At 39.9% G+C, this 27099-nt stretch overlaps 1 protein-coding gene and 1 long non-coding RNA gene across 9 annotated transcripts in view; one reads left to right on the top strand and one right to left on the bottom strand.

Moving 5' to 3' along the window:
- The window catches only part of CHD2 (chromodomain helicase DNA binding protein 2), a 109696-nt gene that overhangs the window by 36219 nt on the left and 46378 nt on the right, over nt 1–27099 (top strand). For all 3 annotated transcript variants that reach the window (XM_005891569.3, XM_070358737.1, XM_070358736.1), the window contains 12 exons: nt 475–700; nt 2018–2118; nt 2996–3040; nt 3188–3366; nt 5369–5493; nt 8706–8922; nt 10709–10798; nt 11680–11870; nt 22260–22448; nt 24055–24217; nt 24550–24702; nt 26439–26510. In XM_005891569.3, coding sequence (XP_005891631.2) covers nt 475–700; nt 2018–2118; nt 2996–3040; nt 3188–3366; nt 5369–5493; nt 8706–8922; nt 10709–10798; nt 11680–11870; nt 22260–22448; nt 24055–24217; nt 24550–24702; nt 26439–26510 — 1751 coding nt within the window. The remainder of the gene's footprint in view (nt 1–474; nt 701–2017; nt 2119–2995; nt 3041–3187; nt 3367–5368; nt 5494–8705; nt 8923–10708; nt 10799–11679; nt 11871–22259; nt 22449–24054; nt 24218–24549; nt 24703–26438; nt 26511–27099) is intronic.
- On the bottom strand, nt 1670–27099 carry LOC138984432 (uncharacterized). Of its 6 annotated transcripts, none has more exons than XR_011461708.1 (6): nt 26874–27094; nt 26663–26790; nt 26408–26550; nt 17794–17955; nt 11038–11144; nt 1670–2814 (listed from the first exon to the last, which is right to left on the bottom strand). It is a non-coding gene; the product is annotated as an uncharacterized lncRNA (long non-coding RNA). The 6 variants fall into 6 exon arrangements; XR_011461710.1 differs by lacking the exon at nt 1670–2814 and adding an exon at nt 4987–5536; XR_011461709.1 differs by lacking the exon at nt 1670–2814 and adding an exon at nt 20144–20328 and having other exon boundaries at nt 10863–11144; nt 26874–27099.

Raw genomic sequence — 27099 nt, 5'->3', positions numbered from 1 at the left:
AATGCTGCTGCTTCCTTGTCCATCTCCTCAGCCTGCTGCTTGCGTTGCTTCAGGAACTTCTTGCCACCTTTGCGGCTAGACATGGTTCCTGCTGCCACTTCCCTGCCATTGGAAGCTGGCAGATTTCTCTCTGCTCAGAAAGGCCCAAATTTTATGTATTTAGCCTGAGTTAGTAGGGACCAAAACAAAAGAATGTTGCTGTTCCGTATTTATTGTGTTTGAACACAAAGATTTCTTTGATTTCACCAGCAAATTTTAGACTGTTTAAATGGGAAAAATTGGGTTTGCATCTTGAAAACATTTGAAATTGCTGGGCATGTTCATTCTGTATTGTTTGTGAATATCTGCATATTTGAAGATAAAGGATTTTGGTACTTCATCCAAAAAGAGACTCTTTAGACAACTGTGTATTTGGGAAGCTTTTCAGGGTCTGGTTTCATAGACTTCTTAAAATTTAACTGAATCTTTTTGCAGCCACGGGAGCTTCTACCACTGTGTATGCAGTCGAAGCTAATGGAGACCCTAGCAGCGACTTTGACCCTGAAAAGGATGAAGGCGAAGTCCAGTACCTCATCAAGTGGAAGGGCTGGTCATATATCCACAGCACATGGGAGAGTGAAGAGTCCTTACAGCAACAGAAAGTGAAGGGTCTGAAAAAACTAGAGAACTTCAAGAAGAAAGAGGATGAAATCAAGCAGTGGTACATTACCTTTCCTAGATAAAAGAAATACACTTGCAGCCTGGGGGAAGGGAGAGTTTTTAAATGGTGGAGAACATGACTGTCTAGAATATCAAATTTTGCCTCTGTCAGACTGAATGAACGTGGAGGCATCCATGGTTACCTTTTATAAAACTGTGACCTGAAGATAGTATGTATTTTTATGTATAGCCAGAAAGTCTGTAGAGTTTAATAATAACAACGAGTGTATGGGGCGTTTTTCAGACCTGATCTTGTCGTCAGTCCTCACAGTAAGCCTGTGAGATTTGTACAGAGTGCTATTTGTTGACAGTGAGCTGCAGAGCCGCTCTGCGGCCCTGGACGCCCGCAGCCTGAGTCCAGGCTCATGTCCTTGAGCACCTTGTCACTTTCTCTGGTTGTGCTGGCCTAGCCTGGGTGTCAGAAGTTTAGTGTTCTAGAACTCTCTGGGATATGGTATACTTAAAACTAATCTTGGTTTTACAGTTTACAGAAATGATGTGACAGGAATGTTCTGAAACTGTGATCACCTTGTGGTTTTTAGCTTACTTACAGCTTTGAACATGTCAAGTTGTATGAGAAACGTGGGGCCACAATACACACACCCCTAAACTGATAATAAATAAGAAGTGTAAGTTCTCCCTGGAGACACACGCTTCAGTATCATGTGATCAGGTTAATTAGTGTTAGGAATAGGGACAAATGGGTTCCAATTCCTGTTTTATTACTGTGCAGAATATGCTATTTCAGTAAATCAGATACTTTTTTTCTTTGAGTCAAAAACAAAAATATATATCTCTGAGGTATGGGTAGTTTGTAAAGCAATTATTAGAATTTTGAAAGTCCTTGAAAGTTATAGTAGTATTTAATTTCAAGTTGCTGGTGTTGTTTTATAACTGAAAATAATTGGTTTTCTAAAAATGTCAACATTTAATCACTCCTAAAGTCCATCATATATGAAAAAAAGACATCTTTTCTTATAATCTGAGTTTTATTGGCCTTGTCTATTAAGATACATGAATTTATCACAGATCACATGAATTTATCACACAAAATAGTTATTTTTAGGTTTCTTTATAAAACAGACCACATCAGCAAGAACAACTGGTGTGTCCTTTAAGTCTGAGGTTTCAGTGTTTTCTACAAGTCTTACATGTTTTTCTTAAAATCTCTGGCCTAATTATTAGTACAAGATTACTAAAGGGACATATGAAAGTAAAGACTAAGTTTCCTTTCCTGTTTTGACTTTGCATTGATAGATGAGTATGGATTCTCCAGATCTAATTAGTATGTACTCTTCCTTGTTTGACTTCTGGCCAGGTTAGGGAAGGTTTCTCCTGAAGATGTGGAATATTTCAACTGCCAACAAGAGCTGGCCTCGGAGCTGAACAAACAGTATCAGATTGTAGAAAGAGTAATAGGTAAGTACATGGAAACTCATTTAAGCAGTGTTGGAGTTCCAGGAATAAAGGAACTTCCTTTTTTGGGAGTAATGTATAGATATTAAAAAATGTATTTTTGCAGGTGTAAGTTTGGAGAATAGTCAGATGCCTAGATTTATTTTGAAGGAAAAGCTAACAAGACTTGGTGGTAGATTTGGAGATGGGGGAAGACAGAGGGGTGGTGTCAGTATTCCTGACCTGAGCAAACAGGAGATTGGAGGTACCATTTACTGAAATAGCAAGACTGAGGGAAGAGAAGTCAAGAGCTTAGTTTGTCAGTTTGATATACTTCACAGTCATCTAAGTGGATAGTATTGTGAAGGCTGTAGAGTATGTGAATCTGGAGTTTAGAACTCAGTCTTAGCTGGAGATTGAAACTTGAGAATTTATCTCTGTGTAGATAGTATTTAAAGCCTGAGGTTTAATGAGATCATCAAGAAATGTACACATGGTGAGAGCAGAAGTCTGAGGGCATTCCAGCTTTTGAAAGTTGTGAAGAAACCAACAGAGGAGCGTGAGAAAGGCCCGCCAGTGAGGTGGCAGCCAGGGGGTAGGCGTGCCAAGCACCAGGTGGCTCGGGCGGCAGGTGGCGTTGCCAGTCAGGGAGGACTGGGGCTTGGTCCTTCCGCTCGGCAGTAGTCCTGGCCCGGGGGATGAATCCATGGGGTGGTGGGGCTGCAGGTGGGGGTAGGGAGACAGAAAATGGGGCCAGACAGGGTCGTGAGAACAACACGGCTCTTTTTTATTTTGTTAAGATGTGAGATAGTAGAGTATATTTGTACTCTTGCTCACAGGGCCTGAAATGTCACTGTTTTCTTGGTTTTGTGATAACTTACCTGATTTTCCATTTATTTAGCTGTGAAGACAAGCAAATCTACACTGGGTCAAACAGACTTTCCAGGTAAGTGAGAGATTTTGTTTATAAATATTGTCTAAGAGCAATGCATGCTTTGCCACGTGGTGTTGCCTTGGTTACACATAAAACAGAATGTCACCCCTCTCCTTTAATTGGCAGTTGCTGATCTGTCAATTTTTGTATGTGAAATAGCTCACAGCCGGAAGCCGGCCCCTTCCAACGAACCTGAGTATCTATGCAAGTGGATGGGACTGCCCTATTCAGAGTGCAGCTGGGAAGACGAAGCCCTGATCGGAAAGAAATTCCAGAGCTGCATCGACAGCTTCCACAGTCGCAACAACTCAAAAACCATCCCCACGAGAGAATGCAAGGTGTGCTGACTGCTGGCGTTTGGGCTTTCGGGGAAAGGTGTATTGCTTAAAAGTCTGGCCACACACAGATGTGGGGGAGAGAAAAGACTACAGAAGTAAAGGACAGTTCTCATGTTGAAGAAGATGACCTAATCTTGGTATCAAAGGAAAACCATTAAAACAGGAGAGCAGGATGTGTTGTATAATGGCTTTACTGACTCATTTCATCTTATTATTTACCCAGTTAGATATATCTAGTTCAGAGATACTGTGGAGACTCCTTGAAAGAGTTAAAGCACTTTAAAGAGAAGTGGCAGGAAAAGGAAGTGACTCTGCATTCTACAAAAGACAAGGATCTGTACAGGCTTTCTTATTTGATTGATCCAGAGACTGGATCAACCAGTCTCTGCTAGACTGGTTGTACAGATCCTTATCTTTTGTTGGTATTTATTCCCTGTATAAAGTGGAATGCTTGGGTCCTCAGTAATAAAACTATACTTAAGATATGGCCTCTTTGTCCGAGAGGTTGTCTTCAGATTCATAGAACCAAACCTGTACCTATAAAAAGCAGTGTGTCACTGGAGGTCAGTGAGTGTGACGATATCCAGAGGCAGAAGTCACTGAGCCACAGGGATCACTGAAGGGGTTTTAAAACTAGAGGAAGTTGTGGTACATGAAGTGCCCTACCCTTGAAGAATAGATTGGAGCTGGTTAGACAAGATAAAAGGGGGCCCAGGTTATTGCCCTCTTGTGAAAGATACTAAGAGAAAGATGTTCTTGTAATATAGTTGGGGGACCACCGGGCCTCAGGGTTGGAAGAGGGAGGTGATATTGACAAATCAAAGTGTGTATGTATTGAATACCTTGAAGGATATGTTGACTTTATCCTGTGGGTATTGATAAGCCTACCCTCTTGAGCAGAGCAGCAGGCCAGAAACAGTATTTCATTTAGAAAGCTTAATCTAATGACTCTGTGTTGGAGACTCCAGAGTAAGTAATTGTTAAAGCCAGAAGGTCCCACCAGGAAGATGTAGAATAAGCCCCTGAAGGGAGAGTTGGTGTGAGGATGAGGACAGTAGCAGCAGTTGAAGGGTCAGACGGGAGAAGCTTTGTGGGGAGACTTGGCGGGAGTGGACAGCTGCAAGTGAGGCATCTGATTCTGTTGACTGCCCGCTGCTCACAGAGGAGAGCTGAGACAAACAGTAATTACCTTATCAAATACTTTAGTAGGATGACACTTCTTAATAGGGTACTCATTCCAGAGAGTGCTCATCTTCAGAGAAATGCTCCCTGCAAAAAAGGCTTTTGTGGGCACATCACTCTGGGATGCACTCCTGAATCAGCTTCTCCTGTTAACTCACGGCATCCACAAACATGGTAGACTTGAAAAGGCACGAGCCATGGGATGCATGTAACTTTTTAACCCAGTGTTTCCCAAACTGAGTTGCCCGTAGAATACACATTTTGTGCAAACCATAGAGACATGGCTTTACTAGGCTGCCAAATCCTCACACCTGTGAAGGTGAGAGCAGCATCTTTTCCTTCAGAAAGCCAGACTCACAGAGTTGGGGCTTCAAGGGAGGTGGGCTGCTTTTCAGAATTGACAAACGCTGTTACGGTAGCATAGACAGACTTCCCGAGAGGCATTGTTTTGTGCTGTTTAGAGAGTAAGGTAACGCCAAGAGGAAAATAGGTGACTCACTGCCCCGCTGCAGAGATGATGCGGAGTCAGTGCTGTTTAATGATGTTCACAAGCTTACTTCAGGAAAGAAGCAATGACTAACAACATCTCGGGCTGCAGTCTGGCTTTGGGCATGTAGACAGCGATGCAGGAACTGATGGTCGGTTGGGTGTGGTTGGTGATACAGATGTGAAATTTCAGTTCTTATGCTTTCATGTAGAGTGCACAAATCATGGTTAGCATTTTAACATATGAACAGGTTTGCATATGAAGAAGGTTAACAGGTTAACATATGAAGAAGGTTTTCTTCATACCTGGTCTTTGTTCAATTCTGCATTTCAGGCCCTGAAGCAGAGACCACGATTTGTGGCTTTAAAGAAACAGCCGGCATATTTAGGAGGAGAGAATCTGGAGCTCCGAGATTATCAGCTGGAAGGTCTCAACTGGCTTGCTCACTCCTGGTGCAAGTACGTAGAAGATTATGTTTGATGTTTTCTCTACTGTTTCTGGCTGTTTAAGATGTTAGATGCAAAGAATTACTCCTTTTTATTCCCTTCTTCAGGGGATCTTCCCAACTGAGGGATTGAACTTGGGTCTTCTGCATTGCAGGCAGATTCTTTACCATCTGAGCCACCAGGGAAGCCCCATTGTATATTATTATTGTTATTTGTCACTATGTCGTGTCTGACTCTTTTGGGATACCATGGACTGTAGCCCACCAGGCTCTTCTGTCCGTGGGATTTTCTAGAATACTGGAGTGGGTTGCCATTTCCTTCCCCCTGGGGATCATCCTGACCCAGAGATCGAACCCATGTCTCCTGGATTGGCAAGTGGATTCTTAGCACTGAGCACAAGGGAAGTCCATTGTATATTATAGAAAAAAAAATCATATATATATGTGTGTGTGTGTATGTGTGTATATATATATATATATATGTATGTATGTATATATATGTATTTGATTAAGAGAAATCACTTCTGGGAATTTCCCTGTATGTGTAATTACCACTTTAGCCTGAAGTAAAAAGTACTTTGTTATTTAGTTATTGGGAGGGTAATAGCCAGCGACCTGTGTCATACTGTGTTATTCGTGAGCACAAATAGCAAGGTAATTTGCCCAAATCTTTGGTGTGGAAGGAATTATTCTAAGACGAGAGAAGATCTTTAATTTACATACTGGTGCTAAAGAGTCTTGTGATTCCCCTGCTCCCCAATTGCTGTACAGGCCATCCCATTTAGAGAAAATTTTCTGACAGTTGAACTTGTGAAATTATCCTTCACTTTTTGTAATAAGATTACCATAGTCTTGGGAAAAAAGAAGAGAGATGAGACAATGAGGTTTAAAGGTACTTTGAGACTGTACTCATGAATTTTATTCACCAAGTTCAATTGCAGACTCAAGTATTCCCTAATTACTGTGCATTAGGAACCCATGTAGGCCTTGAGAATTTAATAGTGAACCAAGACAAGACAGGATTTCCCTGTCCTCATAGAACATACAGGGTGAAAAGTACCTTTTTAAACCCCCTCAAGGTGTTTTATTTGCAAATATGTATTATATCCCTTGAAAAAGAATCCAAAGGTTTCCCCTCCTGTGTTTTCATCTTGCTTCTTCATGGTCCATGATGCCCACTGAGGTTGTTGGTACAATGAAAACAAACTGACGGGACGGGAGCAGGCCATTCTGCCATTTTTCTAGATCTTTCAGTTGCACATCAAATCTGGGGCTGGTCACTCCACACTTACGAAGCCTGCCTCTGAGGCTCTCAACAACTTGTACAGCGCAGTGATCATGGATGATTTCAAATTTGCCAGCGTAACCAGGCTGCTTCTTCAGGGTTAGAAGCCTGACAGTGGCTTTGGAGCGTGGTTTGATAGGCACCTGGCATTTGCCTCTTCTCCGCACTGTTGGTATTCCTGAGAGCGCCAGCCCGGACACCCATGTGCAGCATCACGGCGGCACAGAGAGGCGAAGGAGGGAGGGGAAGCACCTATGTCTGTCTGCACATTCCTTCCCCAGATGGCAGCTCTTAATTTCGTCAGTATTTGGTGGCAAAGCAAGAATTCTTACTTCAGAATAGACTACAGCTCCAAAGCAAAGACGTGTGAGCTGCTTTTCTCAATGTTGAAAAGATGGCTTTTCATTACAGAGATGCGTTTATGTGACTTTCCCAGTTGAGCCGTCTGTTTTTTCTCTTGTTAAAATTTATGTAATATTTAACATTCAGTGTAAGAAACAAAGATCTTGAGGTTCCATTCCTTTGACTGAGAATGGAGGTCTGAGGTAACTCCTGTTCTCGATTGCTGGAAGATTATTTTTGTTTCCGAGAATAGTGAGATGTGAGCTTCCTAAAGGACAATTACAAGCTCAGTGGAGCCTTAGAAGTTGTGTAACTAATCCTCTTGCTTTACACTTCAGGACACACTCTGTAGAGTCTTTAAACTCATTAATTCAGAACCAGCTGAAAAAGGCCCAGTTAGCTGCTGGGCCCTGGTTGTGGGAACCTTGCATTAAGTAACATGCTGTTTTGGTCTAGTTCCAGAAAAACAGGCAGATCAGACCTCCTTTCATGTGTATAAATGGACAGTGGCAGTTTGCTAGGGAGAGGAAATGTTGGAGAAAATTAACCCTGTTTCCTCCCCAGTGGTGTGAAAAGGTGAGAGAAATAAGAGGGAAATCACTCAGGGATATCTTCTTGGTGAATTAAATGTCTTGTTTTTCTAATCAGTTAGTTGTCTTTAACTTGAGTATTAGTTTTTGTTCTCTCTGGTCCACTGATTAAGTGTGTATTATACATATGTAAACCTCCCGTGGCCTGATTTTCAAGAACCTTTTTATATTTTCAACCTTATGGCATATATGCATCCCTGGTTTCCTGCCAAATGGACTCTTTTCTATTTCCAGAACATATTTCCTAACTCTGGCTATTTTTTTAAGTTTAAATTAGCTCAAATTAATTAAAGTTTTTGCCTAGTATCTGGACAGCCCTTTCCTATTAGTACCCTGTTGAAATCCTGCCTGTCCTCTAGAGCCGTCTGTCTCAAAGTGTGGTCCAAGGAGTATACCCATATTACAGTGTATCCAGGAGTGCTTGTTAACAATACAGAGTTCTGAGCCCTTTTCCAGATACTCCGATTCAGCAGGTCTGGGGTAGGATTCAGAGATCTGATCTGCAGCCTACCCCTGCTAGATACTAGTATGTTTAAAGGAAGCTCTGTGCACCTGCGGCATGTAGGTCTGGAAAGTAGTGATTACAGCATTAAGTAGCCCAGTGGCAGGCAGTGGAATGGGTGGGCAGTCTGAACAAGGGCCCGTGACTGTCAGGCTGTAGGGCTCACCAGGAGTGGGGTAGCCCGTCTGCCTCTGCCTTCTGCATTGATGGAGCCCAGGGCATGTGCTTTACACCACTATTCCAAACCTGCCTTCTGTTATAAGAGGTAGATGGAAAGCGGCCCTTACAATAATCCAGACCTCGATTATACTTAGATTACTTGTTACCCTGCTGTCTTCTGACGCAGGAGACGATTGCAGAGGAGAGGAGAGACATTTGAGGCTCAAAACCCCTGACTTGCTGAGGAATATCGTGAGGCCTTGATGCCTCTGCTGTTTGTGCATGTACTGTTTTGTTTTTTGTTGTGAACTGATGATCTTTTTGTTTTTATCTTTTTCTTTCTGCAGAAGTAACAGTGTAATCCTTGCTGATGAAATGGGCCTAGGAAAGACCATCCAGACCATATCATTCCTCTCCTACCTGTTCCACCAACACCAGCTGTATGGCCCCTTTCTTATAGTCGTCCCTTTATCCACCCTCACCTCATGGCAGAGGGAGTTTGAAATCTGGGCACCAGAGATTAACGTAGTGGTTTACATAGGTGACCTGATGAGCAGAAATACGGTGTGTAAACAAAAAGAATTGGGATAGAATCTGTGTTATAAATGTATTTGGGAAATTGACCTAAAGCTATTATAGTCTTTAGTAAATTGTGCTTCTGACACTGTGCTATGCCCCTGTTACTGGGAGATTTCTGTATCACAAAAACACAATTCTGATAGTCTTAAAAACGTATGCTTACTTTGTAAAGAAAAACAACAGCTATACATGAACGGGAATCTTTCCTAGTTGGATTGCAGTATTAAGTTTTTCTTCTTTCTTTTCTGTCTACTTTGAAGACCACTTAATTTACAAAGGATTATGCGATAGAGTTTACACCTTATGAAATGTTAGTAGTATTTGACAGGGATAGTACTGACAATACTTTAGTTCTTAGAATTTGTTTCCTAACTTTTAAAAAATGGGGCAGTTATATAACTTATAAGAAAGGAGTAAAAGGACGGTGAGCTATTTCAGAGCAGCAGACATGAGAATTATTTGTCTGATATCAAAGTTAACTTGAGTATCAGGAACTTGGAACACAGGGGCTTAAGTTTATCTTTGTTTGACAGATCTTTTCTTGGTAACGAGTAACATTTTTTAAGGTACTGTGTGCCAGGCCCTGTGCTGGGTACTTCATATATATTACCTATAATCCTTATGATAGTCTTTAAAGTAGATGATATTCTTTCCAATCAACTGATGAAGGAAATTGACAGAGAGGTTAACACTTGGCCTCAGGCCAGCTGGACTGTGGCAGAGCTGGGGTTGGGACAAGGATGTGTTCAGTCCCAGACCTGGGCTTTTTCACCACTGGATGTATGTTGGAATGAACTGTTCCTAGGAAGTTGCTGATGGTTTCATTGAAATTGCCTAACCTAAACTCTGACAGATTTCATTGCTCTAATTTTGAGTTTCTAAGTACATAATAGTTCCTCAGTTTGTTGATCCATCCGTTAACCATTAAAAAAGAAAATCTAGATTATGTAGAATTGCTTCAAACACCACTGCACTGAAAGGTGAGGGCAAAGAAAAAGAACTCTAAATAATTGTGGGGTCAGGTACACTTTCTTTTCTTCCCAGTACTCCTTTTCTTTGTTCTTCCTTCCCACTTGATGGTGATTTTCTCAAAAGCTCTCCTTGACCCATTCTCCATTCCTAACTTGATAACCAAACTGTAGGAGCTTTGTCATGGGCCATTGTGCTTGCTGGGTGTCCAGTTATGTACTTTATACTTTTGTATGAATGTGTTAGTTTTTATGTTTCTTTGCATTGATGTTATTTTCATTCTTACTAGGTTGTATTTTAATCCTGTAAGCCTCCCTTTCCTCCTTATTGGGGGCCACATCTTACTGCTATATGATTAATGAAATTTCTGACCAAGTCAGAAGTTGGAATTTGTTTTATTTACTAATAAAAGTATGCCCTACCCAAAGAATAATCAAATTATATTTCCTTAAGAAAATTCTCCTTCTGGAAGATCTCTAGATAAGTTCAAGTCACCAGGGTTTAATTACTCATGAAATGCATTTTTTTCTCAAATGTATTGGGGTGGGGGAATATGGAGAGAAGACTGTTTGAATTCTGGCAATAAAGTTTTTGCTACTCAGTAATAGATCTTTTAATTTTAACTTGTATTGCTCTGTACTTTGGTTGCTTAGATCAGTTTAGAATGTATTAGGTATTCATTAAGTTCTAATTAGATTTAATTTTTTATTTGGCATATTTTGTTGCATCTGTCATAAGACTTGGTGATTATATAGAAGGCTTAAAGTAGAAATTGTGTCTTAATTTCTATTTTCTCTTATAGATACGAGAATATGAATGGATTCACTCTCAGACCAAAAGGCTAAAGTTCAATGCGCTTATAACAACATATGAGATCCTCTTAAAAGATAAGGTGTGTAATTGGTAACCCAGGAGTGTAACTTGTCCAAATGGTGTGGTCTCTGCCTCCCCCTTGCCATGTTATTTTTCTGTTTTTATTTAAAAAAGCCAACAAATGAAGAACAGAAAATCCATGAAGAATGTTAAGGTTATGTATATATAAAAAAACCCTAGAACCTTACAGTCGAATGGGACCTTGGGTCACCTAAGCCAATTGAATAAGACAGGATGAAAGGGGATTGAGGCCCACACCTGATAGGAGATTCTGGTCAGTCATTGGAAGCTGGTCTTGAGTGCCTCTCAGGCATTTGCCATCTTATTGTTAAGCACTTCTCCAGAACAGACGTTGTGAATGGTCTCTGTGAAGAGGACAGAAAAATGAAGCTCTTTTAAATTATCTCCTTCTACCGTTACTATGAAATGTATGTGCCAAGTGATCCCATTGATGATGATAGGTGTAAGCAAGTTCAGCTTGTTTACAAGCTGTGGCTTGTAGTAGCTTGTGGCTCTTGGTGTTTCTGTGCTTTCAGGGTTGGGATGGAGAATAGGCAGAGAAGAATCTTAATTAAGGAGAGACTGCAAAATCATGAGTTTTGTTTTTGTGTTGTTTTTGCCCAGCATACATACCAGTTTTTATGTTTTTGCTTTGAGGCATGCAGCGATACCTGAAAGACCCCCTGTAGGTTTTAGAGGATGACCTGCTCTTTAGAGTAAACACCAGTCTGGCAGCTAAGAGAATAAACAGAAGAGTCTTACGTACTTTTAAGTCAGTGAAGAATAAATGTTTCTGTGTAAACCTTTGTGATGGTATTTGTACAGAGATGATTAACACTTGAAAGTATTTTTAGGTTCCCTTCTGACCTGGTGGCTCGTTCTGTTTTGTTTTTACTTTAGACTGTGCTGGGCAGTATTAACTGGGCCTTTCTGGGAGTGGATGAAGCCCATCGGTTGAAGAATGATGACTCTTTATTGTATAAAACTCTGATTGATTTCAAGTCCAACCATAGGCTCCTGATTACGGGGACCCCTCTTCAGAATTCCCTCAAAGAGCTCTGGTCCTTGCTGCACTTTATTATGCCGGAGAAGTAAGCTCCTTCCTATGTATTTCAAAAGATGCTAGAATGTCTGAAATGCCAATGCTTTTTAACTTTTTTAGCAGACCTTAGGGAAAACAGATGGCATGGTCTGGGGAAAGCAAAGCATGGAACTGAGGCAGCAATAAAAGTGTGAAATGTTTTGTAACAAATGATAGAAAGCTCAGAAATCAGTCTGTTAAGGAAGAAAGCATACTGTCTACCAAGCATTTGAATTGTTTAATGCTTTGGAGGAAATAGTTGATAAATAGAAAACATTTCATACCTTCTCCCAGTAGCTATAAGGTCATCAATATAATTGGAATGGCGTATACAAGGTATACAATCTGAAAATAAAATATCCTAAATCTAAGCTTTTGATAGTAAAAGCATCAACTTGAGATTTGTTACAATTACCTATTTAAAGAATTGTGGGATGTCTTTACTGAAAAGATTTTTGTGGGAGAGATGGTATGTACATTTCATAAAACTTTAAAATTATCCAATGGTGTTTGATGATACTTGCAATCTAAATTGTTACCCTAATGTGGAATACCCTACTCAGCATCTGACCCATCTTAGCATTTTCTCCACCACTAATTGTGCTCCAGCCATTCTGGCTATCTTCTGGTTCCTTTAACAAGCCAAGCATTGCTATTCTTTTCTTTATTTTATTTTATTATTGTTTTTAGTGGATTGATGACTGGTTTACAATGTTTTGATTTTTGTCATATGTCAACATGAATTAGCCACAGGTGTACATATGTCCCCTCCCTCCCACCTCTCACCCGTTCCCCGCTCTAGGTTATCACAGAGCCGCAGTTTGGGTTCCCTGAGTCATACAGCACGTTCCCATTGGCCATCTATTTACGAATGTTGGTGTGCACGCCTCCATGCTGCTCTGCATTCATCCCACCCTCTTCTGCTTCTTCCCACCTTTGTCCATAAGTCTCTTCTCTCTGTCTGCCTCTCCATTGCTGCTCTGTGAACAGGTGCGTCAGTACCTTCCTTCTAGATTCCGTGGATATGTGTTAATATACGATATTTGTTTTTCTCTTTCTGGCTTACTCCACTCTGTACAGTAGGCTCTAGGTTCATCCACCTCATTAGAACTGACTCAGATGTGTTCCTTTTTATGGGCATTGTGTGTGTGTACCACAGCTGCTTTATCCGTCTGTTGATGGACGTCGGGGCTGCTTCGGTGTCTTGGCTGTTGTAAACAGTGCTGCAGTGGACACTGGGTCCGTGTGTCTTTTCGGGTTTGGGTTTCCTCGGGGTATGTGCCTAGCAGTGACACTGCTGGTCACATGGTGGCTTTACTCCTGCTTTTAAAGGAACCCTCGTGCCATCTCCCGCAGTGGTGTGTCAGTTGACATCCCACCCACGGCGCTGGAGGGCCCCCTTCTCTCCACACCCTCTCCAGTACTTGTTTGTGGATTCTTTGATGATGGCCATTCTGTCTGTGGTGAGGTGATCCCTCATTGTGGTTTTGATTTGCATTTCTCTAATAATGAGTGATGTTGAACATCTCTTCATATGTTAATTGGCCATCTGTATGTCTTCTTTGGAGAAATGTCTGTTCAGATCTTTCTGTCCACTTTTTGATTGGGTGGTTTGTTTTTCTGGTATTGAGTATTGTATGAGCTGCTTGTATATTTTGAAACTTAATTCTTTTGTCAGTTGTTTCATTTGCTATTACTTTCTCCTATTCTGAGGGTTGTCTTTTCACTTTGATTATAGTTTCCTTTGCTGTGCAAAAGCTTTTAAGTTTAATTAGGTCCCATTTAATTATTTTGTTTTTATTTCCATGATTCTAGGAGGTGGGTCATAAAGGATCTTGCTATGATTTATGTCACAGTGTTCTACCTATGTTTTCTTCTAAGAGTTTTACGGCTTCCGGTCTTACAATTAGGTCTCTAATCCATCTTGAGTTTATCCTTGTGTGTGGTGTTAGAAAGTGCTCTATTTCGTTCTTCGATCCATCTCGAGTTTATCCTTGTGTGTTGTGGTGGTAGGAAGTGCTCTATTTCGTTCTTTTGCACATAGTTGTCCACGTCTTCCAGTGCCACTTGTTGAAGAAACTGTCCTTTCCCATTGTATAGTCTTGTATATGTCAAAGATAACCTGCCCATATATGTGTGGGTCCAAGCATTGCTATTCTTTTTGTCTGGAATGTTCTTTCTCCTCATCTTCAGAGGGGAAGTCACTTATTAATACCTTTGCCTTACCTTACATGACCAGCAAACCTGAAATTCCTTATTGGACATGCTTATCTTCCACACCCCGTTTCATTTTCTATATGTCACCTTCCCCCCCACCCCCATTTATTTCCTCACTGATCCTGTGCCATTAAATTATGCATTTAGAAGTAGCAGGGATCTTGTTTGTTTATTCATCTGTGGTCCACAGACCTAGAATAGTACGTGGCATGCAGTAAACAGTTCAATTAAGAATTGTCAAGTTAATAGATGAAGCACCACTTTTTTTTTTTTTTTTAATTTGGAGAAGACTTGAGTGCTTACTCTGTGCCATAAACTGAGCACAGCATGTTTTGGACAGCCTAAGGAAATAGCTTATGGGAATATAATGTATGTACCATAGAATGTGGTACGGGAGATGTCAAGGGACAGGGAGGCCTGGCGTGCTACAGTCCATGGGGTCGCAACGAGTCAGACAGACTGGATGACTGAAAAACGGCAACAACCGTGGAATGTACCATTTTAAGTATACAAGTCAATTTTTTTTTTTTTTAAGTAAATTTATAGAATTGTGCAGCCATCCCCACAGTCTACCTTTAGAATATGTTCCTCACCGCAAAAAATTCCTTCTTGCCTGTTTGTAGTTAATCCCTGCTTCAACTTCTAGCCTTAGGCAGTCACTAAACAGCTTTCATCTCTAGAGATGTACCTTTTCTAAAAATTTCATCTAAATTGAATCCTAATAAGTAATCTTTTGTTTTTGGCTTCTTTTACTTAGCATAATTATTTTGAGATTCGCCCATGTTATAGAATTTATAGAATTTATTAGGAGTTATTCTCTTATTATGGAGTCATATTCCATTCTATACACCAGTTGATGGATGTTTGGGTTGCTTCAGTTTGGGGCTATTTTGTTAATGACTATATACATGGGAGTGGAATTGCTGCATTATTCATAAAGTATATATTTAACTTCTTAAGAAGCTACCGGCTGTTTTCCAAAGAGACTCTACCTTTTTACATTCCCATCAGAAATGTTTGAATTTTTTCATTTCTATCATTGCTGATACTTGGTGTATTGTCAGTCTTCTGGATTCCAGCATTCTGGTGGGCAAATAGTGGTATCTCATTGTGTTTTGACTTGCGTTTCTATAATGACTAGTAATGCTGAACATCTCTTCAAGTGTTCATTGGCCATTAGTGTATATTTGGTCGTATGTCTGTTCAGTCTTCCACCCATTTTTAAGTTAAATTGTTTACCTTGTTGTCCTTTGTCCTTGGACGTGGGGTATCTTTTGTTGTGTTCCAACATATTCCTGTCAATGGTTGTTCCACAGCTTGTTGCGATTTTGGCGTTCTCGCAGGAAAAGATGAGTGCACATCCTTCTACTCTGCCATGTAGCAGCACCCTTAATGAGTTGAAGAGGTTTTTAATTTTTTAAAAGTGGTCTAGATGGAAGTTCTTTATTAGACTCACATCTTCTCTTAAGGCTGTAGTACCTCATTTCTCCAGTGTAGGTAGATTCCTTTTATTTCTTGTCTTACTGTATTGGCTAGAATTTTCCATGTTGAGTAGAGTTGGTGGGAGTAGGCTGTTGCAGGATTTTTGTTAGGTACCCTTTATAAGGTTGAGGAAATTTTCTTGTGCTCCTGGTTTTTGAAGAGTTTTTACGAGCTCTTGAGTTGTGTTGGATTTTGTCATGTGTTGCTCTTCTGTGCCTGTGGAGGTGACCATGTGATATCTGTTCTATATTCCACCCGTGTGGTATATAGCATTAGTTACCTTTTGGCTATTGTCAGTCTTTCATTCCTGGGATAAATCTGACTTGGTCGTAATGTTGAATCCTTTTTCTGTTTCTGGATTCAGTTTGCTAATACTTTGTTAAAGATTTTTCCATTTTTGTTCCTGAGGTACCTAGTTTTTTTGTTTGTTTTTGTTTTAGTGATGTCTTTCTTTCTGGCTTTGGTATCAGGATCATAGAATGAATTGTATAGTATTCCCTCCTTTATTTTCTGAAACAATTGGTTAAGATTTGTATTACTTTTAAAAATATTTGATAGGATTCGCCAGTGTTGCCTTGTGAGCTTTGGCTTTTCTTTGTGAGAAAATTTTTAATGAATATTTCCATTTCTAGTTATAGGTCTATTCAGGTTTTCTGTTTCATCTTGACTTTGTTTTGTTTTGTTAATTTGTGTTTAAGAATTAGTGTATTTCATCTAAATTGTTTTGTTTGTTGGCATAAAGCTAGTATTTCCTAATGATCCTTTTAATTTTTCAAGAATCAATACTGATCTAAGTAATACTTTGATTATGGTAATTTGTGTCTTGTCTCTTGGTCTTTTTATAATAGGTAAAAGTTATCAATATTAGGGATGTTTTCAAAGACAGCAGCTTTGGAGGTTATTGGTTTGTTTTGTTTTTTCTATTTAGAATTTCATTTATTTCCACTCTCATTTTTATTATTGTCTCCCTGTGCTTTTCATTTAGTTTTCTTGTTTTCTATTTTCTTAAGATGGAAGCTTAGATTATTGATTTAAGATCTTTTCTTCCTTTTCCCAATATAGGTACTTAAAGATACAGATTCCCTCCCTGTACTGCTATAGCTGCAGCCTGTAAATGTTGCTATCTTCTGTTTTTGTTTTAATTCATTTTCACCTATTTTTGAATTGCTCTTTTGATTTTTTCTTTTGTGCATGGGTTTCTTTTTTTTAAAAAATGATTTGTAGTTTACTTCTGTCTTAGAGCACATGCTTTAAATGAATTATTTGTTATAGTCTAGTATGTTTTTTATTTTTGAGGATATTCCATGTATACTTGAAAAATGTTTATTCGGCCTTTGCTGGGTAGAATTCTGTGTCTGTTCAGTCACCTTTGTTAACAGTCTCCTACGTATCTTGCCGACCCCATGTGTAGTAGTTCTATCAGTAATTGAGTGAAGTGTTTTAATATTTAACTACAGTTGTTGAATGACCTACTTCTTTCAGTTCTGTCAGTTAGGGGGTTCTGTTGTTAGATGTGTGCACATTTATGTTGGGTTGACCAAAAGTTCATTTGAGTTTTTCCATAACATCGTACAGAAAACTCTAAATGAACTTTTTGGCCAAACCAGTATTTGTTGTTTGTTTCTGATGTATTGACCTTGTTACCATTATAGCACGGCCCTCCTCATCTCCAGGGCTGCTTCTCGCTCTCTGGGTCTGCTTTGATCTCTAGCTCCTCGGCCCTCTCCTGACGACTGTCTGCACAGTGTACTGCTTCCATTGGTTACTTTCGCCCTGTATCTTTCTTTAAGATGTGGCTCCTGTGGACAGCATATAGTTGGATTTTCCTTCTTCTCTAGTAAGATAATGTCTGCCTTTTGATTGGAGTACTTAGTTCATTCACATTTAGTAGAATTATTGATATGGTTGGATTTATGTCTGTTTTGTTTTCCCTCTCTATGTCTTATTTCTTTTTTGTTCCTTTGCTTTTTTCTTTGCTGTCTTCTTTTGTTTCAACAAATAGTTTTTAGTGGTTGCTCCAAGGTGTTTAGTGTATACATCTTATCAAAATATTCTTAAAATTAATACTGATTTAATTCTGGTAAAATATAGCAACTTTTCTGCAGTATAGTTCTGTTTTCTCCTCCTTCATTGTTTTAAACCCAAGAATACAGTGATAAAATGATTGCTTTATTCAGGCTTGTGTTTGAAGGAAATTAAGAAAAGAGAAAATATATTTATACAGTCTTACTTACCATTTTACTTTATCATCTTTTAGTGATCTTCATTTCTTCTTGTGCAGTCAAGTTGCCGTCAGGTGTCACTTTAGCCTGAAGGGCTCTGTTTAGTATTTCTTGTAAAGCAGGCCTTCTACCCACAAATTCTGTCTTCATTTGTCTGTGCTGTTCTCTTTTCACCTTTAGTTTTGAAGAATAGTTTAAGACTCCTCAGAAGACAGAGAAGCTTGACTGCTCTGATTATGCTCTTACTACAGCAGTTTTACAACAGGCTTAGACTATTCCTTTTTTTGCAGGCATCCTCACTATAGTATACTTGTGAGAGAGGAGGCCCCCCTCTATACTCCTCCTTCCTCTGCCTTCTCTTGGAACAGAGTTTCTTAACCTCAGCACTGTTGACATTTTGGGCTGGATAATTCTTTTTTTGCAAAGTGGGGGGTGGCTCTCCTTTGCATTTTATGGTGTTCAGCATCCATGGCCGCTACCTACTCCATGCCAGGAGTGATCCCCCTTCCTCAGTTGTGACAACCAAAAATGTCTCCAGACATTGCCGAGTGTCCCCCAGAGGGGTGAAGTCACCACCTTGAGAAGCACTATGCGAGAGAGTTCCTGCTGCCTCCCCGCATTGCCCGTTCTGCCGTCCTCCCCCCTCCCCCCAGTCTCATTGCTGATCTTTCGCCTGTCCCATTTGCTGCTCACCTGCTCCTCTGCTCCTCCCACAGAGCTCTGTAAGTCAATAGCAGTCACCTTTTTGAGGAGGGAGGCAGTTTCCCCCTTCTCTTTTTAAACATTCTATTGTCCATTCTGTAATGAATACCCTGTCCGTCATGTATTAGCAGAAGCCCATGTTTTTATACAGTGTGTTTTTCAAAATGTGCGTGCTATAAAACAGATGATGAATGAAAGTTTAGAAACAGTGGGAGTATCACTTATTAGTGATCTTTGTTTTCTGAAATGGATAAGAGAATTTTCAAGTATATTAGAGTTTTCATATTGTTTTCTTGTATCTGACTTTTGATATACTGTGTATGTTTAGCCTCAGATTGTAGTGAGAATATGCCGCCTTAGAGAGGTGATGAAAAATGTGTCTCGTATCATATGGTTAATAACTGGATAGACTGAGATCGATATGTCTCATATCATATGGTTAATAAGTGGATAGACTGAGGCCAGTCTCCGGTCTTCTGTGACCCAGGCCCATGTCTTTAAATTTCAAATTCTAAAGAGAAATAGTGCATTCTTCATAGCACCATAGAGATGAAGTAGAAGTATTCTGCATAGTAGGAACCTTGAGGCCTGTGGGAACTTATGTGCTCATTTTCTAGAGAAAGAAACGTGATGCTTAGTTTCCTCCAGTGAATGGCTAGCTAAGATTTGTCCTTTTGTTCTTGGCTAGCGAGGTGGATGGTAGGGATTTTGACTCCTAAATGGTCATAATTAATTTTTTGATGCTCTTAAGCAACTGCAGCGTTCCACCCAGCATGGGCTACATTTTGGGAAAAAAGTTTTATGTTTTTGTTTTTATAACTGAAGAGAGGAATTTTGAATTACTTTTTTCCACTAGAGATGATCATTCAGTTAGTGTTTGCCAAAGTTTTCCATGTGGCCAGTTGGGTAATTATTGGAGGGTGGATTGGAGTTAAGGGATGTACTTTGTGTATGTGTGTGTATGCGTGTGTGTGTATCAGCATGTGTATGTGTAAGAGAGCTTTTTCTCTGTAAACTTTGTTTTTAAAACATTATTATTTTCAGACATTTAAAAAAATCATTTTTCACGAAGGTGTATGTGTAAGAAGGAAATCCATTAGTTAAGGAGTTTAGATTTTCCTTTATTTCCATCTGAGCTTGCTGTGTGGACAACAAATCCTGTACTTCCTCCTACCCTTTGTGGTAGGTCCTGAGGTTCATTACGGCTCTCTACAACCGTGTGTTCCTTTTTGGGAAGTGATCCGCTGAAGAAACGTCATTGTACAGAAGAGAGGTTTACTCATATAATTTCCGGACTTTCCCTTCCTCAGCTGTGATAGGCCATTGTTCTCAGCATCCAAAAGTTACTGTTCTTTTTAACCAGCTGAGATGGCATTTCCTTTGTGCAGAGTCGATCCAGTCGCCTTTTCTGCATAGCGACTCTGACCAGGAGCCCACCCTTACTGTCTATGGTTACTACCCTTACTAGAGACACATATCGTTGAGCCACTGTGTTCTGTATGTAGTGTTTTTGCAAAGTATGGGGCTTGCTTTTAAAGCGAGAAAGAGCTACGACTACATCAAAGAATTCAGCGTATACACATAATCATGTGCAAATGTGTATTTCATACCCACCCTACAAAATAACTTAGTTTGATAGAGTATTTTCGGAGATTTTTACCTCTTAGTGTTTTGTTGTTGTTGTTTTGCTTCTGCTGTCTAGTCCAGTCTGTGAATTTTTTTGCACTTTTCCTTTCACATATTTATCACAGGACTTCTAGTATACTTTTCTCCCTGCTTTGATTTAATTTTCTTCTTTGTTGTTCCTCATTAGAGTGAGCTTCTGTTTATGCAAAATCCCAAGGTCTGGAAAATGCAGAATTGTTTCTACTTCGGTGAGACGCATATGTTAAATAAATACAGAAGTTGATTAACAGAGGAATAGTTAAAATAGTGACTCTATAGGCTGTGATGTGGTATCATTATAAGTTCACCATGATGACGGTATACCTTTTATATCCATGGTATTACAAACTGACAGTTGTCCACTGCATGGACCAGCACATGTTTCTTAAAGAACTTGGTAGTCAACATTTCAACTAGGCATATGGTCTCTGTCACAACTACTCATCTGCTGTATAGACAGAAAGCAGCCATAGGCAGTTTGTAAATAACTTAGTATATATCTAAGAAATAATATCTCATATTAACTTTTTTAATGCAATAAGAATACACTAGGTGGGTGAAAATACTTGTTGCCTAAAACAGTAGGAGCAGTAAGTCTTGTTTTAAAAAAAAGTTTATTAAGTTTTTAGACTAGTGTAGTTTTAATTAAAATGTGTTATGTAAATTAAAACATTCCCTTGAAATTATTTATCTCCCAGCTCTTCAGAAAGTAGCTTGATGTATAGGAATGGTCTTTCATTTCCAGTTGCCTCATACATTTTGCGTTGAGATGCTGTTGAGATACCTCATTTTTTACATTGTTCCTTTTAATCCTCTTATCAGTTTTAATTCTTCAATTTATGTTCTTATTTTTCATAGCAGTATGGCAGAATACAGTGTGCCTTTGGTTTGTCGAGGGAGAAGCTTTAATGGTATTCTCAGATCGCTACCTCTAAAGGTTGTTTTCTCTGCCTCTCTGAACGTGGTTGTTTCAGGCATTGCCAGGTGTCACTGGGCTTGAAACTGATGCTCCTGGTGCCTGATGGCATGCTTGGCCGTTCCTGAGATCAGAAATGGCAGCAGACAGTTAACATCCTTGTGCCCAGAGGCAGTGCTGGCATTTGACTTTCTCTGTTATCAGAGATCTCATTACATGGTAGCTCTAGGTAGTGTCAAGTCCTGAGTTTATAATTCCGGGACTTGACTGACCTCGGCACAGCAGGGCCTCATCTCACCCACTGAGCTTCAGTCTGTACACAGAACTAAGCAGCTTCTTCCAAGTGCTTTCTTGGCTTTCATTTGGCAAGTCAGCAAGCTTATATTTTTCTAAGCCCCATGAAAGAAACTTCTTTCAATTTTTATTTTTGAAAGAGCTTTGATCATAGTGTCCCATACTGAATTTCTGCCACAGGTCCTTTAGTGATTGAAAGATGGTTGAATTAATATTTACACAGGAGAAACTTTGATCTGTAGAGTCCAGGCAGAATTTGTTATGGGTGACTTGTCTTTAAATTTCATTGATAAATTTTGTGCCTCCAAGTTCTGTTAGTATTAAATTTGTATCACTTACATCATTCTTCTTGTCTGGGGGTTGTTGTGTGGTTGATTGTCATTGTGATCTATTAACTTTTAAATCTGTGGGCAGTAAGGATGACTGATGGAAACGATATAGTTTTTACATTTGGTGACAGCCCTGATACCACCACTAATTATTCTTTTATCTCTGAATATTGTTTTCCCTGTAAATTGCAGCTTATTAAACGATAGCTTATGATTAATTTTCTGCCTAACATTTTATCACAATAACTTGTTACTTATGTACTAATTGCATGATTTACTGAAATATTTTGTGAACCCTGGATCCAGTCTCAGAATTGGAAACCTGCTATTATCCAGTATAGACTTATGAAATTGTTTCAGTTGATTTTTCCTTGCCTTTTGTTTTCCCTGCTCTTATATTCAAGAGCTAGTGAAAGATAAAATTTATTTATCCTTATAGGGAAGACTCATTTTTTTTAACGGACTTTTTTTTTTTTTTTTCTAGTTGGTTCCTTAAAAAAGAAATTTTAATTGGGAAAAAAATTTTTTTTTTTTCTGTGTAATTGAGTAACACTGTTCTGTTTTATCTCTAGGTTTGAGTTCTGGGAAGATTTTGAAGAAGACCATGGGAAAGGGAGAGAGAATGGCTATCAGAGTCTTCATAAGGTGCTAGAGCCTTTCCTTCTCCGAAGAGTGAAGAAAGATGTGGAGAAATCTCTTCCTGCCAAAGTGGAACAGATTCTCAGAGTGGAGATGTCAGCCCTTCAGAAACAGTATTACAAGTAAGTCATTGGCTGAGTCAGGCCCGACTGGGATTAAGATCAGTGCCAGGAACACATGAGAGAGAGAACTGACAGGTAAACTGCCTTTTTTAGTGAAGTCTCAACACAGATTTAAATAGCAGTTTATTTGTGGTCGGAGAGAGGGAAATTTATTTTTAAGGAATTGCTTTGTTTAATTTTGTTGATGATTACTAATAGTTAACAGAGCTCCAAAGCCAAAACTGCCAAGTCTGGCCTGTTCAAAGACCTGCCTTCATTCTTGTCTCCTCCATTCCAGTTTCTCTTCTCCTTAGGTAATGATTACTGTTATATTTAAAAGTCTTGGTGTTTATCTTTCCTTTATTTTTAATTTTTAAAATAGAAGCAGATACACGCTAGCTTCTTCGGGCCTTTTGTCTTCTTATACAGATGGTAGCACACTGTGCAGTTTTCTGTACCTTACTTTTTTCACTTACTGATGCCAGACAGCTGTGCTGGGAACACTCCACAGTGGTGTACAGAGGCAGACAGCCCTTGCTTTTTGCAACCGCATAGTGGATCTGTGGGAAAGTTTGTTACTAGTCCCCTAGTGATGGACATTTGGATAGTTCCAAATACTTAACTTTTATAAATAGTGCTGTAGTCTTTGAGCCATCCCTCTTTGAGATGGGTTCCTAAAACATGTGATTGCTGAAAGCGTAAAGAAATTTCACAGTGCAGAAGAAAAGTGCTTCTCATATTTTGGGGTTTGTGGTTAGAGCTTATTTGGATATGTGTGAATATTCACGCACCCCGTCCTCCCTTCTTTCCAAACTGAGTTGTAAAACACACTCATCATGAGCACTGTATTCTGTAAAACTCCCTTTTACACAATTTAAATGGATATGTAGCTTCTGTCATTGATATATCTCATTTATTTAACTGATTTTCTAATTTGTGATAGCTTAATTTCTACTTTTATACTATATTAAAGACAGCTTCAGTGATAGTCATTGTTTATGTGAAATATATAAATGTAATATATGTTCTAGTATATATATATTTTTTTTTGTTGTTGTTGTTGTTTTGGCTTTCTAAAAAAAAAAGTACTTACTTTCAGTTGGAGGATATTGTGTTTGTCTCTGCCATACATCAACATAAATCAGTCATAGGTATACATATGTCCCCTCCCTCTTGAATCTCCCTCCTACCTCCCACCCTATCCCATCCCTATAGGTTGTCCCATAGCACCTTAATCATTGAGCTCCCTGCATCATACATCAGTTTTTTATTGTTATTATCCTCTCTTAATATTCCTGTGCTCAGCCAGGTTGAATATTCCTGTGCTCAGCCAGGTTGAATACCTGATAGAATGTTGAATGGTCTGACTCTGGAGATGTGTGAGATCTCCTGCTGAGGTGGCAGGAGATAGAAGGTAAAGCGCCCTTAGTTCAATGGTCTGGCTCTGGAGGTGTGTGAGGGCTCCTGCTGAGGTGGCAGGAGGCAGAAGGTAAAGTGCCCTTCCTCGCCTTTTCAGTTCCCTTCCGCCCCCATGCCCTCAGTCATAGTGTTTCCTTTTATAATCTCCCTGGTATACCCTGTTCTCTTCCTTTGCATCTGATAATATCATTATTGTCTTACTTTGCAGATGGATTCTGACCAGGAATTACAAGGCTCTCGCCAAAGGAACAAGAGGCAGCACATCTGGCTTCCTTAATATTGTGATGGAACTGAAGAAATGCTGCAACCACTGTCACCTGATTAAGCCCCCTGAGGAAAACGAAAGGGAAAATGGACAGGAAGTTCTTCTGGTGTGTGCCTACCTTGTTTGTAATTAGTTTCTTAAGGACAGTTTAATTTCTGTAGATGCTTTTACTCAAAACACTCCTTTTCCTCCCTGATGGCTCTTCAAGGAGCATCAAAAGAAGCTTTAAAAACAGGTGAGGAAAACCAAATAGCTAGGAAAAACCTGGAAAGTATATTGTCACAGATACCAGGTAAAGAGCATTTTAGGAATTGCTTGTCAGCTAGATTGCAGAAGGCTTCCAGAAGCTTTCAGATGATTTTAAAAATATGAACTCTTAGAGGTGAAGGGCAGATTGAAGTATCCTTTTGATCATGATTGTGTCTTTTCGTTCTTCAGTCCCTGATCAGGAGCAGTGGGAAGCTGATTCTATTAGATAAACTGCTGACAAGACTTCGAGAAAGAGGAAACAGAGTCCTTATCTTCTCTCAGATGGTGAGGATGTTGGATATCCTGGCTGAGTACCTGACTATTAAGCACTACCCTTTCCAGGTAAGGATGCTCGGTACTTAGGGTCTCTCCCTTCCTCTCTCCCTCCCTCCCTCCTGGGTTGTATGCTTTGCTTGTTAAATTAGCCTCAGGTAGAAAACAAAGAGTTTTCTTGTTTGAAACAAATTGAGATTAAGAGTCCAGGAGGGTCTTAATTTTACTTTTGTAAAATTAAGAGTTTTTGTCTTCATTCATTAATCTCCAGTAAGATTAGGAGAAAAATAAGGAGGAAGAAGGAGTTTCTTTAGCATAATATTTTTCTGCATGTTAGACAATAAAAAAACAAAAACTTATCTGTTATCTATGTATAGGCATGTGTGCAATTTATTTGGCCTAATATTATTACATAAGTTTTTTCTTTAGTTTTGGATGAACTAATGAAGTTAGGCTGATATTGAAGATACTTGAAGCTAGTGATTCTAAGAAGACCAAGCTTTAAAACTCAGTGCAGATTGTCTTTCAAAGTACCCTGAAAGGCCTAGTTACATCCATAATACCTGGTGTGGTCTTTCAGCAGCTGTCTTGATACTGTGGTTATTATCAGAAATAGCACAGCAGAAAGAGTCAGTGATCTTTCAGTACATCTGATCCCTGGCTGCTTTCAGGTCTGGCTCATCATTTGGCATCAGTGAAATAAGATGTTACTTTTTTCTCTAGGGAGTGAGTAGTCTGGTGTCTGCTCAGGTTATCATGCCTGTTGCCTTCGCTTAGTGAGAATACTAAAAAGAGGGCATTTGGGTTTTCTGATTTCAAGACTTATCTTTGGGTCAGGGCTGTCAGGTAGACTTGGTAGTCAGAAAGAAGAAGGGGGGTTCCCACGTGTGATTCTGCCTGTGTTCAGGTGGCTCTGGGTTTGGTGGGCAGAGCGCTGAGCTGTGGGTCCTTCCAGATCCCGCCCCGCCCCGCCCCGCCACTGATGACTGGCTAGCAGACAACATCTGTCTGGTCGGTTTTGCCCTCTGTAAAATGAGATAGTTTGTCTCAAGTGGTGATTAAGGGGCAGCAATATGAAAATGATTTTAAAGAGTGAGAAATGCTTTATATACAGTGTACAGGTAGTAATTCTTCAGTATCCACATGTTATGGTATCTCTACAGTGACATTGTTTTGGACCTAGAGTTGACATACAGTCTAATGTAAGAATTGTATGTGCTGGGAAATGCCAGAGGCTCTCTTGAGGATACATTTTGGCTGCTTGAATGCTTTAGTTTTTGGAAAAGCTGGGGTATATGACCAGCTGAATGTTTTCAATATTGTGGGGAAATGTCTTCCAAACAAAATTATGTAAAGGATTTTTTGCTGTATATAGCAGTTAACATGAGGGCAGCTTTCAGCCATATTAACTTAGGAGCGTCACTTTTCCGCAGGAGCTAATTGTGAGGTGAGCAGTGGTAGTGTTTCCTGATTTCTTGAGTACCCACAGATGGAGAATCAGACAAAGCCTCTAAGCACAGCGTGGTTGCCGTCTTTCTCCTTATGTCCTAGCGGCAATTCTCATCCTTGGATGGACCTAGGTGGCCCTCAGAACCAGAAGCTTCTGAGCTTGAGTGTGTAACCAGAGAGCTTGGGGCATGTTGGGTGTGCTGCTCAAGCACAGCCCCTGGACGGCACTTGGCCAGTGTGTTCTGGTTATTTTTACTCAGAGGGTGTTGGAGTGAGGAAGGTTTCAAGTCTTCTGTTCTATTTTGAGTGCAGCTGATTTTCCTACCTTATGATTTTCTCGTGGTTTATTTTTACAGCGTCTGGATGGTTCCATCAAGGGAGAAATCCGAAAACAGGCGCTGGACCACTTCAACGCAGATGGGTCTGAGGTACGGCATGCGTGGCTTTGTTACTTGGGCAGTCTGGGTTCTGTATCAAGGGGGAAAGCCTTTCTAGCTGAATGTACTCTGTTTCAGAAACAGTTCACAGAACAGTGTCCTACCTGATAAGAGAAATCACTGATGTAAAAGGTGGCTCTTACCTTGTTTGGTTGTCACCCCCAAAAAGCATATCCATGCTTGTTTCTCTTCCCTGGGCTGAATTAATGGCAGAGTAGCTCTGATATCAACCGAGTGCTCTCTGGTGCTCCCAGATGACAAATTTCTGAGCCTAGAAGAAAAACAAGGCCAGGTTGTGGAGGGCTGACCAATAGGATTACCTTTGACATGTGTGCTAATTCAGAAGGTTCCGACCTGTGCTCTTGGTGACTTGAGTCTTAGAAAGTGTGTTTGTGGTGTCTCAGATGTGCTGGACCTTGGTAGGGATGTGGCTTAACTCCCTTGCTTGGGCTGATGGCAGCATCGGTCCATCTGTTAGGTGTTCAGCTTGAATTTGGCAATATGAAGTATTTTGTTTTTAAGGCTTGTGTGGAAGAGCCCTTAGGACAAGCTAGAAGCCGTGTAACCTTGTAATGTGTGC

The sequence above is a fragment of the Bos mutus genome, chromosome 21 (genome assembly GCF_027580195.1).
Source record: "Bos mutus isolate GX-2022 chromosome 21, NWIPB_WYAK_1.1, whole genome shotgun sequence".
Classification (NCBI taxonomy): Eukaryota; Metazoa; Chordata; class Mammalia; order Artiodactyla; family Bovidae; genus Bos; species Bos mutus.
The sequence above is the reverse complement of the archived record's forward strand: the minus strand, read 5'-3'. Positions and strand labels throughout refer to the sequence as shown.